The sequence below is a fragment of the Pongo pygmaeus genome, chromosome 6, assembly GCF_028885625.2.
Source record: "Pongo pygmaeus isolate AG05252 chromosome 6, NHGRI_mPonPyg2-v2.0_pri, whole genome shotgun sequence".
Taxonomy (NCBI): domain Eukaryota; kingdom Metazoa; phylum Chordata; class Mammalia; order Primates; family Hominidae; genus Pongo; species Pongo pygmaeus.
The window spans coordinates 36,131,476-36,145,673 of record NC_072379.2 but is presented as its reverse complement, the minus strand read 5'-3'; the positions used below and the strand labels follow the sequence as shown (position 1 = coordinate 36,145,673).

At 36.3% G+C, this 14,198-nt stretch overlaps 1 protein-coding gene across 7 annotated transcripts in view; it reads right to left on the bottom strand.

The window, feature by feature from the left end:
• Positions 1 to 14,198, bottom strand: part of DDC (dopa decarboxylase) — a 115,898-nt gene that overhangs the window by 48,414 nt on the left and 53,286 nt on the right. For all 7 annotated transcript variants that reach the window (XM_063667314.1, XM_054495456.2, XM_054495457.2 and 4 more), the window contains one exon: positions 13,936 to 14,079. In XM_063667314.1, coding sequence (XP_063523384.1) covers positions 13,936 to 14,079 — 144 coding nt within the window. The remainder of the gene's footprint in view (positions 1 to 13,935; positions 14,080 to 14,198) is intronic.

The following is a 14,198-nucleotide window of genomic DNA, read 5'->3' as shown; positions in this document are numbered from 1 at the left end:
CAACAGTCTTCAGCCCTAGATATTCCCTCTGACAGAGCCTACACAAATGAGAAGGAACCAGGAAACCAACTCCGGTAATATGACGACACATGGCTTTTCAACACCCTCCAAAAAAATCACACTAGTTCACCAGCAATGGATCCAAACCAAGAAAAAAATCCCTGATTTACCTGAAAAATAATTCAGGAGGTTAGTTATTAAGCTAATCAGGGAAGCAACAGAGAAAGGCAGAGCCCAATGCAAGAAAATCCAAAAAACAATACAAGAAGTAAGAGGAGAAATATTCAAGGAAATAGATGCATAAAGAAAAAACAATCAAAACTTCAGGAAACTTTGGACACACTTTTAGAAATGTGGAATGCTCTGTTCAATAGAATTGAACAAGTAGAAGAAAGAAACTCAGAGCTTGAAACTTCAGACACACTTTTAGAAATGTGAAATGCTCTGGAAAGTCTCAGCAATAGAATTGAACAAGTAGAAGAAAGAAATTTAGAGCTCGAAGACAAGGTCTTTGAATTAACCCAATCCAACAAAGATAAACAAAAAAGAATAAGAAAATATGAACAAAGCCTCCAAGAAGTCTGGGATTATGTTAAACCTAAGAATAATCAGTGTTCCTGAGGAAGAAGAGAATTCTAAAAGCTTGGAAAACATATTTGGGGGAGTAATTGAGGAAAACTTCCCCGACCTTGCTAGAGACCTAGACATCCAAATACAAGAAGCACAAACAACACCTAGGAAATTCATGGCAAAAAGATCTTCACCTAGGCACATCAGATTATCCAAAGTTAAGATGAAAGAAAGAATCTTAAGAGCTGTGAGACAGAAGCACCAGGGTACCTACAAAGAAAACCTATCAGATTAACAGCAGATTTCTCAGCAGAAACCCTACAAGCCAGAAGGGATTGGGACCCTATCTTCAGCCTCCTCAAACAAAACAACTGTCAGCCAAGAATTTTGTATCCAGCTAAACTAAGCATCATATATGAAGGAAAGATACAGTCCTTTTCAGACAAACAAATGCTGAGAGAATTCACCATTACCAAGCCACCACTACAAGAACTGCTAAAAGGAGCTCTAAATCTTAAAACAAATCCTGGAAACATATCAAAATAGAACCTCTTTAAAGCATAAATCACACAGGACCTATAAAGCAAAAATGCAAGTTAAAAAGCAAAATCAAAAAACAAATAAACAAAAAAAGTACGCAGGCAACAAAGAGAATGATGAATGCAAGGGTACCTCATATTTCAATACCAAAATTGAATGTAAATGGCCTAAATGCTCCACCTAAAAGGTACAGATCCACAGAATGGATAATAACTCACCAACCAACTATCTGCTGCCTTCAGGAGATTCACCTAACACATAAGGACTCACATAAACTTAAGGGGTGGAAAAAGGAATTTCACAGAAATGGACACCAAAAGTGAGCAGGGGTAGCTATGCTTATATCAGACAAAACAAACTTTAAAGCAACAGCAGTTGTAAGAGACAAAGAGGGACATTATATAATGGTAAAAGGCATTGTCCAACAGGAAAATATTGTAATCCTACATATATATGCACCTAATACTGGAGTTCCCAAATTTATCAAACAATTACTACTAGACCTAAGAAATGAGATAGACAGCAACACAATAATAGTGGGAGACTTTAATACTCCACTGACAGCACTGGACAGGTCATCAAGACAGAAAGCCAACAAAGAAACAATGAATTTAAACTATACCCTGGAACAAATGGACTTAACGGTATATACAGAATATTTCATCCAACAGCCACAGAATACACATTCTGTTCAACAGTGCATGGAACTTTCTCCAAGATAGACCGTATAATAGGCCAAAACAAACATCAATAAATTTAAGAAAATTGAAATTATATCAGGCACTCTGTCAGACCACAGTGGAATAAAACTGGAAATCATCTCCAAGAGGAACTTTCAAAACCATGCAAATACATGGAAATTAAATAAACTGCTCCTGAATAAGCACTGAATCAAAAACGAAATCAAGATGGAAATTTAAAAATTCTTCAAACAGAACAACAGTAACGACACAACCTACCAAAACCTCTGGGATACAGCAAAGGGGATGCTAAGAGGAAAATTTATAGCCCTAAACGCCTCATCTAAAAGACTGAAAGAGCACAAACTGACATTCTAAGGACACACCTCAAGGAACTAGAGAAACAAGAAAAAAATCAAACCCAAACTCAGCAGAAGAAAGGAAATAACCAAGATCAGAGCAGAACTAAATGAAATTGAAACAAAAAAAAATACAAAAGATAAATGAAACAAAAAGCTGATTTCTTTGAAAAGTTAAATAAAATTGATAGACCATTATCAAGATTAACCAAGAAAAGAAGACAGAGAATCCAAATAATCTCACTAAGAAATGAAACAGGAGATATTTTACAAGTGACACCACTGAAATACAAAAGATCATTCAAGGCTACTATGAGCACACTTATGCACATAAACTAGAAAACCCTTAAGACGTGGAGAAATTCCTGGAAAAATACAACCCTCCCAGCTTAAATCAGGAAGAATTAGATAACCTCAACAGATCAATAACAAGCAGTGAGATTGAAGTGGTAATTTAAAAATTACCAACAAAAAAAGTCCAAGACGAGACAGATTCATAGCAGAATTCTACCAGACATTCAAAGAATTGGTACCAATCCTTTTGACACTATTACAGAAGATAAAGAAAGAACCCTCCCTAATTCATTCTGTGAAGCCAGCATCACTCTAACACCAAAACCAGGAAAGGACATAACCAAAAAAGAAAACTACAGACAGATATCCTTGATGAATATAAATGCTAAAATCCTTAACAAAATAATAGCTAACCAAATCCAACAACATGTCATAAAGATAATCCACCATGATCAAATGGGTTTCATACCAGGGATGCAGGGATGGTTTAACATACACAAGTAAATAAATGTGATATACCACAGAAAGATAATTAAAAACAAAAATCACATGATCATCTCAATAGATGCAGATGCAGAAAAAGCATCTGACAAAACCCAGTATTCCTTTATGATTAAAACTTTCAGCAAAATTGACATACAAGGGACATACCTTAATATAATAAAAGCCATCTACAACAAACCCACAGCCAACATAATACTGAATGGGGAAAAGTTGAAAGCATTCCCTCTGAGAACTGGAACATGACAAGGTTACCCACTCTCACCACTTCTCTACAACGTAGTACTGGAAATCCTAGCCAGAGCAATCAGACAAGAGAAAGAAATAAAGGGCATCCGAATCAGTAAAGAGGAAGTCAGACTGTCACTGTTTGCTGCCAATATGATCACTTGCCTTGAAAATCCTAAAGACTCCTCCAGAAAGCTCCTAAAACTGATAAAAGAATTCAGCAAAGTTTCTGGATACAAGATTAATGTACACAAATCAGTAGCTCTTCTATACACCAACAGCAACCAAACTGAGAATCAAATCAAGAACCCTTTTATAATAGCTGCAAAAAAAACAAAAACAAAAACCTTAGGAATATACCTAACCAAGGAGCTGAAGTCCTCTACCAGGAGAACTACAAAACATTGCTGAAAGAAATCATAGACGGGGCCGAACATGGTGGCTCACGCTTGTAATCCCAGCACTTTGGGAGGCTGAGACAGGCGGATCACAAATTCAGGAGATCAAGAACATCCTGGCTAACATGGTGACACCCTGTCTCTACTAAAAAATACAAAAAAATTAGCTGGGCGTGGTGGCAGGCGCCTGTAGTCCCAGCTACTCGGCAGGCTGATGCAGGAGAATGGCATGAACCTGCAGGTTGCAGTGAGCCAAGATCATGCCACCGCACTCCACCCTGGGTGACAGAGCGAGACTCCGTCTCGAAAAAAAAAAAAAAAAGAAATCATAGATGACACAAACAAATGGAAACACATTCCATGCTCATTAATGGGTAGAATCAATATTGTGAAAATGACCATACTGCCAAAAGCAATCTACAAATGCAGTGCAATCCCCATCAAAATACCACCATCATTCTTCACAGAATTAGAAAAAAACAATTCTAAAATTCATATGAAACCAAAAAAGAGCCAGCATAGTCAAAGCAAGACTAAGCAAAAAGAACAAATCTGGAGGCATCACACTACCTGATTTCAAACTATACTATAAGGCCATAGTCACCAGAACAGCATGGTACTGGTATAAAAATAGGCACATAGACTAATGGAACAGAAGAGAGAACCCAGAAATAAATCCAAATACTTACAGCCAACTGATCTTCAACAAAGCAAGCAAAAACATAAAGTGGGGGAAAGGACACCCTTTTCAACTAATGTTGCTGGGATAATTGGCTAGCCACATGTAGGAGAATGAAACCGGATCCTCATCTCTCACCTTATACAAAAATCAACTCAAGATGGATTAAGGACTTAAACCTAAGACCTAAAACTATAAAAATTCTAGAAGATAACATTGGAAAAACCCTTGTAAACATTGGCTTAGGCAAGGATTTCATGACCAAGAACCCAAAAGCGAATGCAATAAAAACAAGGATAAATGGCTGGGACCTAATTAAACTAAAGAGCATTTGCACGGCAAAAGGAACGGTCAGCAGGGTAAACAGACAACCCACAGAGTGGGAGGAAATCTTCACAATCTATACATCTGACAAAGGCCTAATATCTAGAATCTATAACGAACTCAAACAAATCAGTAACATGAAAACAAACAATCCCATCAAAAAGACAATCCCATCAAAAAGTGGGCTAAGGACATGAATAGACAATTCTCAAAAGAAGATAGACAAACGGCCAACAAACATATAAAAAAATGCTCAACATCACTAATAATCAGGGAAATGCAAATCAAAACCATAATGCAATACCGCCTTACTCCTGCAAGAATAGCCATAATCAGAAAATCAAAAACAGTAGATGTTGGCAAGGATGTGGTGATCCAGGAACACTTCTACACTGCTGGTAGGAATGTAAACTAGTATAGCCACTATGGAAATCTGTGTGGAGACTCCTAAAAGAACTAAAAGTTGAACTACCATTTGATCCAGCAATCCCACTACTGGGTATCTACCCAGAGGAAAATAAGTCATTATTAGAAAGAGATATTTGCACATGCATGTTTATAGCAGCACAATTCACAATTGCAAAATTGTGGAACCAACCAAATGCCCATCAATCAACGAATAAATAAAGAAACTGTGGTACATATACATACAATGGAATACTACTCAGCCATAAAAAGGAATGAATTAACAGCATTTGCAGTGACCTGGATAAGATTGGACATATTCTGAGTGAAGTAGCTCAGGAATGGAAAACCAAACGTTGTAGGTTCTCACTGCTATGTGGGAGCTAAGCTGTGAAGACGCAAAGGCATGAGAATGATACAATGGACTTTGAGGACTTGGGGGGAACAGTGGGAGTGGGGGTAAGGAATAAAAGACTACAAATATGGTGCAGTGTATACTGCTCGGGTTATGGGTGCACCAAAATCTCACAAATCACCACTAAAGGAATTTACTCATGTAACCAAATACCACCTGTACCCTAATAACTTATGGGGGAAAAAAGTTTACACCTAAGGCCAATTTTCAGCATAGAGGTAGTCTACAACAATCAAAACCAAAACAAACAAACAAAAACCAGTAAATCCTGAAGATGGGCGAGAATCTACTTTTCACAGTTACTATATTATTAGTGATAGAACTCTAAGGAGAAACAGATGAACTCACTCTCATAGTTGGAGACTTTGGCACCCCTTTGTCAGAAATGGACAGGTCTAGCAGTCAGAAAATAGGTAAGGATATAATTGAATGGAAAAGTACCATCAATCAACTGGATCAAATCAATATTTGTAAAATATTTCATCCAATGACAGCAGAATATATATTCTTTTTCATGCTCACAATCAACATTCACCAAGATATACCACATTCCAAGCCATAAAATACATCTCAACAAATTTAAAATAATGGACATTATACAAAGTATGCTCTCAGACTGCATTGGAATTAAATTAGAAATCAATAATAAAAAGATAGCTGGAAGACCCGAAAACTCTTAGAGATCAAACAACACATTTTAAAGTCAAAGGAGAAGTCTCAAGAAAAATTTAAAAGTACTTCAACTTCAATGAAAGTGACGATAAAACTCATCAAAATTTGTGGGATGCAGTGAAACAGTACTTAAAGGGAAATTTACAGAACTGAATGCATACATTAGAAAAGAAGGGAAATCTTAAATCTATAATCTAAGTTTTCACCTTAAGAACCTAGAAAAAAAAGGCAATTTAAATGCATTGTGGCTGGGTGCAGTGGCTCATGCCTGTAATCCCAGCACTTTGGGAGGCCGAGGCGGGCGGGTCACCTGAGGTCAGGAGTTCAAGGCCAGCCTGACCAACATGCTGAAATCTCATCTCCACTAAAAATACAAAAATTAGCTGGGTATGGTGATGCATGCCTGTAGTCCCAGACACTCAAGAGGCTGAGGCAGGAGGATTGCTTGAACCTGGGAGGTGGAGGTTGTGCCACTGCATTCCAGCCTAGGAAACAGAGCAAGACTCTGTCTCAGAAAATAAATAAATAAATAAATAAATAAATGCAATGTAAGCAGAAGAAAAGAAAAGAAAAGAAAAAAAATAATAAGAATTAGAGCAGGAATCAGTGACATTGGAAATAGGAAATAAAGAAAAAAAGCTGACTCTTTGAAATGATAAATAAATTTTAAAACATTTATACAGGTTAAGAAAAAAGGCACACATTGCTAATATCAGAAAGGAAAGTGGAGCCTTCATTACTCATCCTATGGACATTAAAAAGATAATAAAGAAACATAATGGATTCCAAAGCCACAAATACAAAAACCTAAAAAAAGGGACCAATTTTTTGAAGGACACAATTTACCAAAACTCAGACAAAGAGAAATAGATAACCTCAATAGTGCTACATCTATTTTAAAATTAGATCAATAATTAAAAACCTTCTAAGACAAAGAAACCATGCCCAATTGAATTCACTGCTGAGTTCTACCAAACATTTAAGGAAGTAATGATTACTTACAGAAAATAGAAGCAAAAGGAATACTTTTGACTCATTCTATGAGACCAGTATTACAAAGACATTGCAAGAAGGAAAATTATAGACCAATATCTCTCGTAAATATAGATGCAAAAATTCTCAACAAAATATTAGCAAATTGAATCCAACAATGTAAAAAAAATTATATATCACAACCAAGTGAGATCTATTCCAGGATGGAAGGCTGATTCAACATATGAAAATAAATTAATATAATCTATCATTTCAACAGGCTAAAGGACAAGAATCTCATGATTATGTGAATAGATACAGAAAAGTGACAAAATTCAACACTTGTTCATGATAAAAACTCCTAGCAAACTAGGATTCGAGCAGAACTTCCTCAACTTGATGAATGACATCTACTCTTAATATCATACTTGATGAAAGAAAAACCTACTCTTAACATCATACTTGATGATGAAAAACTAGATGTTTTTCTACTAAGATCAGAAATGAGGCAAAGATGTCTGTTCTTACCACTCCTATCAACATTGTACTGAGAGTTTCAGCTAATGCAATAAGACAAGAAGAGGAAATAAGAGATATATAGATTGGAAGGAAAGAAAGAAAAGCATCTTTGCAGATGACATGGTTATCTATGTAGAAATCCCAAAGAATAAACCAAAACAAAACTCTCTCAGAACTAAGTAAGTAATTATGGCAAGCTGTAGGATAAAATGATAATATTAGACAAAAGTTAATTGTTTTCTTATCATCCAGCAATTAAAAAAATGAAATTTGAATAATAAAATAAAAACCATTCCCATTAGCACCAAAAAAGTTAAAAAAAAAAGAATGAGCTTTATGTGAGGAAAACTACAAAACTTTAATGAAGAAAATTTTTTAAAAGATCTAAATAAATGTAGACATATTTCACATACATGGATAGGAAGTCTCAATATCATCAAGATGTCAGTTATTTCAACAAAAAGTGTAAATTCAATGCAATCCCATATAAAGTCCCAGAAAGTTATTTTGTGCATTTTGCTAAACTGATTCTAATGCTTATATGAAGAGGCAAAGGACCCAGAATAGTCAACATAACATTAAACAACAGTGTTGGAGATCTGACATGACACTACCCAAATTCAAGACTTAGTAGAAAGCTACAAATCGAGACACTATGGTATTGGCAAAGGAAGAGACAAATAAATGAGTTGAACAGAAATAGATCTGCACAAATGAAGTCAACTCATCTTTGACAAAGGAACAAAAGCAATTCAACGGAGGAAGTGTAGTATTCAATAAATGGTGCTGGAACAACTGGACATCTGTATTAGTCCATTCTCACATTGCTATAAAGAACTTCCTGAGACTGGGTAATTTATAAAGAAAGGAGGTTTATTGTTCCTTTACAAAGAAGGGAACTATTGGTTCATAGTTCCACTGGCTATACAGGAAGCATGGCTGGAGGGGGCCTCAGGAAACTTACAATCATGGCAGAAGGTGAAGGGGAAGCAAGCACATCTTCATATGGCCAGCAAGAGAGAGCAAAGGGAGAGGTTCTACACACCGTTTAAACAGTCAGATCTCATGAGAATTCACTCACTATCATGAGAACAGCAAGGGGGAAATCCATCCCCATGATCCAATCACCTTCCACCAGGTCCCTCCCCTAACATTGAGGATTACAATTCCACATGGATTTGGGTTGGGACACAGAGCCAAACCATATCAACATCTACATGCAAAAAATGAATCTAGACATAAACCTTACACCTTTCACAAAAATTAACTGAAAATAGACCATAGACCTAAATCTATTTTAATGTTTTAAAGTGCAAAACTATAAATTTCTGAGAAGATAATATAGGAGAAAGCCTAGATGACCTTAGGATTGATGATGAATTTTTGGAGACCACACCAAAAGCATGATCCATGAAAGAAGTAATTGATAATCTGGACTTCATTGTAATTAAAACTTCTGCTCTGCAAAAGACATTGTTTAAAGGATGAAATAACAAGCCAAATACTGGTAGAAAACATTTGCAAAACACATATCTTGATAAAGGATTGCTACCCAAAATACACAAAGAACTCTTAAAACTCAATAATAATGAAACAATCCAATTAAACAGTGGGCAAAAGACCTGAACAGACATCTTACCAAAGAAGATGTTCATGTAGCAAATAAGCACATGAAATAATGCTCAACATCATATGTTACTAGAGAATTTTCAAGTAAAATAACAATAAGATACCACTACACATCTATTAGAATGTATAAAATAAAAAACACTGAAAAAATTAATAGCTGACAAAGATTTGAAAAACTGACACTAACATTCATCATTTGTGGGAATGCAAAATGGTACAGTCTCTTTGAAACACAGTTCAGCCTTTTCTTATAAAACTAAACACACTCTTACCATATGATCCAGCAATTGTGATCCTTGGTATTTACCCAAATGAGTTGAAAACTTATATACACACAAAAACCTACACACAAATGCTTATAGCACTTCATTAATAATTGTCAAAACTTGGAAGCAAACAAGATGTCCTTCAATAGATAAATGCATAAATGAATTGTGGCATGTTCATATCAGAAAACAGCATTCAACAATAAAAAGAAATAAACTAGTACAAAAAAACATGGAGGAAACTTAAATACATGATAGTGAAATAAGTCAATCTGAAAAGGCTACATATTGTATGATTCCATCTGTGTGACATTCTAAAAAAGAACAAATGATGGAGACAGCCAAAAAGATTAGTGGCTGCCAGTGGTTCAAGTGGAGGGAGAGAGGGATAAATAGGTGGAGCACAGGGGATTTTTACGGCAGTGAAACTATTCTGTATAACACTGAAATGGTAGATACATGTCATTATACACTTGTTAAAACACATAGAAAATTCAACAGAAATAGTGACCCCTAAGGCAAATTACGGATGTTAGGTATTGGTGAATCAGTTTTAATAAATGTATCACACTACTGCAGGATGCTAATAATGGGGGAAAATGAAGGTTGGGATATAAGAAGGTATATGTTCTTCCTGCTTATTTTTCGGTAAGCCTAAAACAACTCTAACAAAATTAAGCTTATTCATTTAAAAAATCAGTCCATCATCCAATTAGAAAATGGGCAAAAGACATAAAGACACATGTCATTGAGGAGGACATATAGACAGTGAATAAGCACATGAAAAGATGTTCATTAGTTATCAGGGAACTGCAAATTCGGACCATGATAACATATTAATGCATATCTATCAAAATGGATAAAATAAAAAATGGTGACAATAGCAAATGCCGGTGAGGATGTAAACAGCCTGATTTTCTCAAGCATTGATAATGGAAATGTAAAACAATACAGTCACTCTGGAAAATACCTTGTCAGTTTCTTTTTTAAAAAAATTAAATGTAACAACTACCATAGGACCCTTAATTGCACTCTTAGGCATTTATCCCAGAGAAATGAAAACATATGTCTACCCAAACACCTATACATTAATGTTCCTGGATGTATTATTTGTAATAGCCAAAATATGGAAACAACTACAATGCCCCTCAACAGATGAATGGGTAAACAAACTGTAGTATAGATAATATGGTACCAAATCTCTGTGGTGCAGCAACGAAAAGGAACAAACTATTGATACATGCAACAACTTGGATGGATCTCAAGGCCATTATGCTGAGTGAGAAAAGCTGATCTTGAAATGTCACATATTGTATAATTCCATTTACATAACATTCTCAAAATGACAAGAGTGTAAAGGTAGAAAACATATCAGTGATTGCCAAGGGTTGATGATGGTAGGAGATCAGGAAGGTGAGAGTGACTATCAGGGAGTAGCAGAGGCAGACCTTTGTGGTGCTAGAGGATTTCAGTATTCTCATTGGCATGGTGGCTGCATGAATCGACACTTGTGATAAATGACATAGACCTATACACACACAATGAACCAGTGTCAGTCTCCTGTCTTTGATATGGTACTATAGTTACAAAAGTTGGAACAATTAGGGGAAATCGGGTGAAGGGTTAGTACACAGAATTTCTGTGTGCTAACTTTGTAATTTTCCATGAATCTACGATTATTTCAAAATAAAAAGTTGGCCAGGCACGGTGGTTCATGCCTGTAATCCCAGCACTTTGGGAGGCCGAGGCAGGCAGATCACCTGCAGTCAGGAGTTTGAGACCAGCTTGGCCAACATGATGAGACGCCGTCTCCACTAGAAATACAAAAATTAACCAGGTGTGGTGGTACACACCTGTAATCCCAGCTACTCGGGAGGCTGAGGTAGGAGACTCACTTGAACCTGGGAGGCAGATGTTGCAGTGAGCCAAGATTGCATCACTGCACTCCAACCTGGGTGATACAGTAAGACTCTGTCTCAAAAAAAATAAAATAAAATAAGTTAAAACTTTTTAATGTTTAGAATTATGAACATGACATATTTATCAGCTAGGCATAGCTAAAGAGATTAATTGGTAAATTGTAACTAAGTTGACCGAAGCTTGGAGATTAAAAAAAAAAAAAGAATGTGAGATATGTAAAAGGGCATAAGAGATGTATGGCAGTCTGCAGAAAGATTTAACATATACATAATCAGAGTCCCAGAATGGGAGGAGAGAGGAAATGAAGAGAGGCAAACTTTGGGAAGATAATAGGTTAGAATTTTCCAAAACTGAGGAGAGACACTAAATTACAGATTCAGGAAGTTCTGTGAAATCCAAGAAGAGTAAATACAAAGAAAATTATCCTTGTATCACAGTAAAACAAAGACAAAAAGCAAGCAGCACCCCCACTGGCAGCACAGGAGGAAATGTCATATTTTTATATGTTCTTCATCATCACAACATTAAAATTACAACTGATATCTCAACAGAAATCATGGAAGAAAGAATTCAACGGACTTATACAAAGTACCAAAAATAAAACTAGCTACCAAACACTCTAGAATTCTATACCCAGAAAAAATATCTTCCAAAAGTGAAGGCACAGTAAAGACACTTTCAGAATAACAAAACTGAGATAATTCATTGCATCAAATTCACACTAAAAATTTCTAAAGGGAATTCTACAGACTAAAAGAAAAGATGCCAAATGGAAATAAGAAAATGCAGAGATAAGAAAATGGAATAATATGAAATAATTAATCCAAGAAGAGGCAAGAACATAGAGAAAAGCAATCATATAATAGTTGGGCCAAGTAAAAAACAAATAGTAAGACAGTAGATAATATTTAAATGTATCAATAACTACCTTGAGTGTAAATGAACAAAATAAATATCAATCATCACACTGGATTTTAAAAACAAATTTTTAAAATAGCAACGATCAATGCTGCTTTCACAGGATACATCTTAAATATAAACGAACACGGAGGTTGAAAGTAGAATGGAAAATGTCTATATCATGCAAACATTAGCCAATAGAAAATATATGTAATTACAGCAATGTCAGACAAAGTAGGCTGCAGGACAAAATGCATTACTAGAGATATAAAGGGCACTTCCTAGTGATAAACGATCATTCACCAGGGAGATACGGCAATTCTAAATGTGTATGCACCAAATTAATATGCTTCAAAATATGTACACAACTTAACAGATATAAAAAGTGGAAATAGACATATCTACACTCGTAGTGTGAGATTTTAACATACCTCTCTCAGCAACTAATTTGCATTTCTTTGGTTATTAGAGGATCAGAATTGGTTTTGTGTTCTTCTTAGTTTTTTGTGGTTATATATGAAGCTGACTTCATATACTTCGCATGTTTTCCCACTGGAATGTTGCCTTTTTGCTTATTGATATGTAAGCCTTCTTTTTAAGATTTACTTTACGACATATGCTATAAGTGGTTCTTGCCAGCATTTGTCTTTTTATTTTATGAGTTTTGAAATTTTTGTAAAATACAATCTTCTCAACATTTTAAGTGATGTTTCCTGCATTGTTTTCATTCCTGAAACCTAAAAGAGTGTGTTTTGATAGATTTATTTTTCCCTAGACAGAGTATTCTGAGTCTTAATATTGACACTATAGGTTCAAAGAAATTCACCTTATTTAAATAGAATCTATTCAAATTGTACTGAAATTGTTTGTGGGAATTTTAAGGGAGATCTTTCTACCTGAATGATCTTTCTTCCAAATCTTTATTTGTTTGACAAATATTTATTGAGCTTCTGTTCAGTGCCAGGCACTGTTTCAGGAGCTAGGGATAACGCAGGGATTCAAATGGACCTTCCCTTCCCGCACATTCTGTTAGGAAGAAGGAAGCAGTAAACACATGTAGGAACAAACCTGTATGGACCGTGGAGATGAACGCAATGGAGAAAGATAAGACGTTTGGGATAAGATGGCAGGTACACCTTGATCCACTGGCAGACTCTTTTTGCATCCTTCAAAATGTCTTGGCTGTCACCTTGCTCTGCGTGCTAACTTTGAGCCATGTCAGTCCTTCCACATTACACTGATTTGCTTATGCTCCCGACTCCTCTATGACCTCCCCAGATTAGGATAAAATTTTACATAAAAATCATATCCGCCACGACTTCCCCAGTCACACGTTAGCTATTCATGGGAAGTAACTTGGGAAGTAACTTGAATTGACAAAAAAAATAAAATAAAATAAAATGGAGGTAAAAAGCGTTTCTCAAAGATTAATTCTTTTTTTTTGAGACAGAGTCTTGCTCTGTCACCCAGGCTGGAGTGCAGTGGCGCGATCTCGGCTCACTGCAACCTCCGCCTCCCGGGTTCACGCCATTCTCCTGCCTCAGCTTCCCGAGTAGCTGGGATTACAAGCATGCGCCACCATGCCCGGCTAATTTTTTTTGTATTTTTAGTAGAGACGGGGTTTCACCTTATTGGCCAGGAGCCACAAGTGCTGCCGAACTTACGAAGAACGGAATCAGGCCAGCCGCTTTGTCTCTCTCCAGGGCTTCCTGCAGGGCAGACGCACGCATAGCGAAGTTGCCATCTGAGGGGATGGCTTTTAATTTCACTCCACCAATTAACCCAGCTCTTTCCACTGAGGAGTGTGCCTGGAAAGAAGACAGCAGAGTTGGATTTGTACTGGTGTGTGCATGCAGTTATTACCAGGCCCTGGATCCGCAGAGAGCAGCCAACATTGCAAACACAAGGTCCCTCTTACGGCACAGGA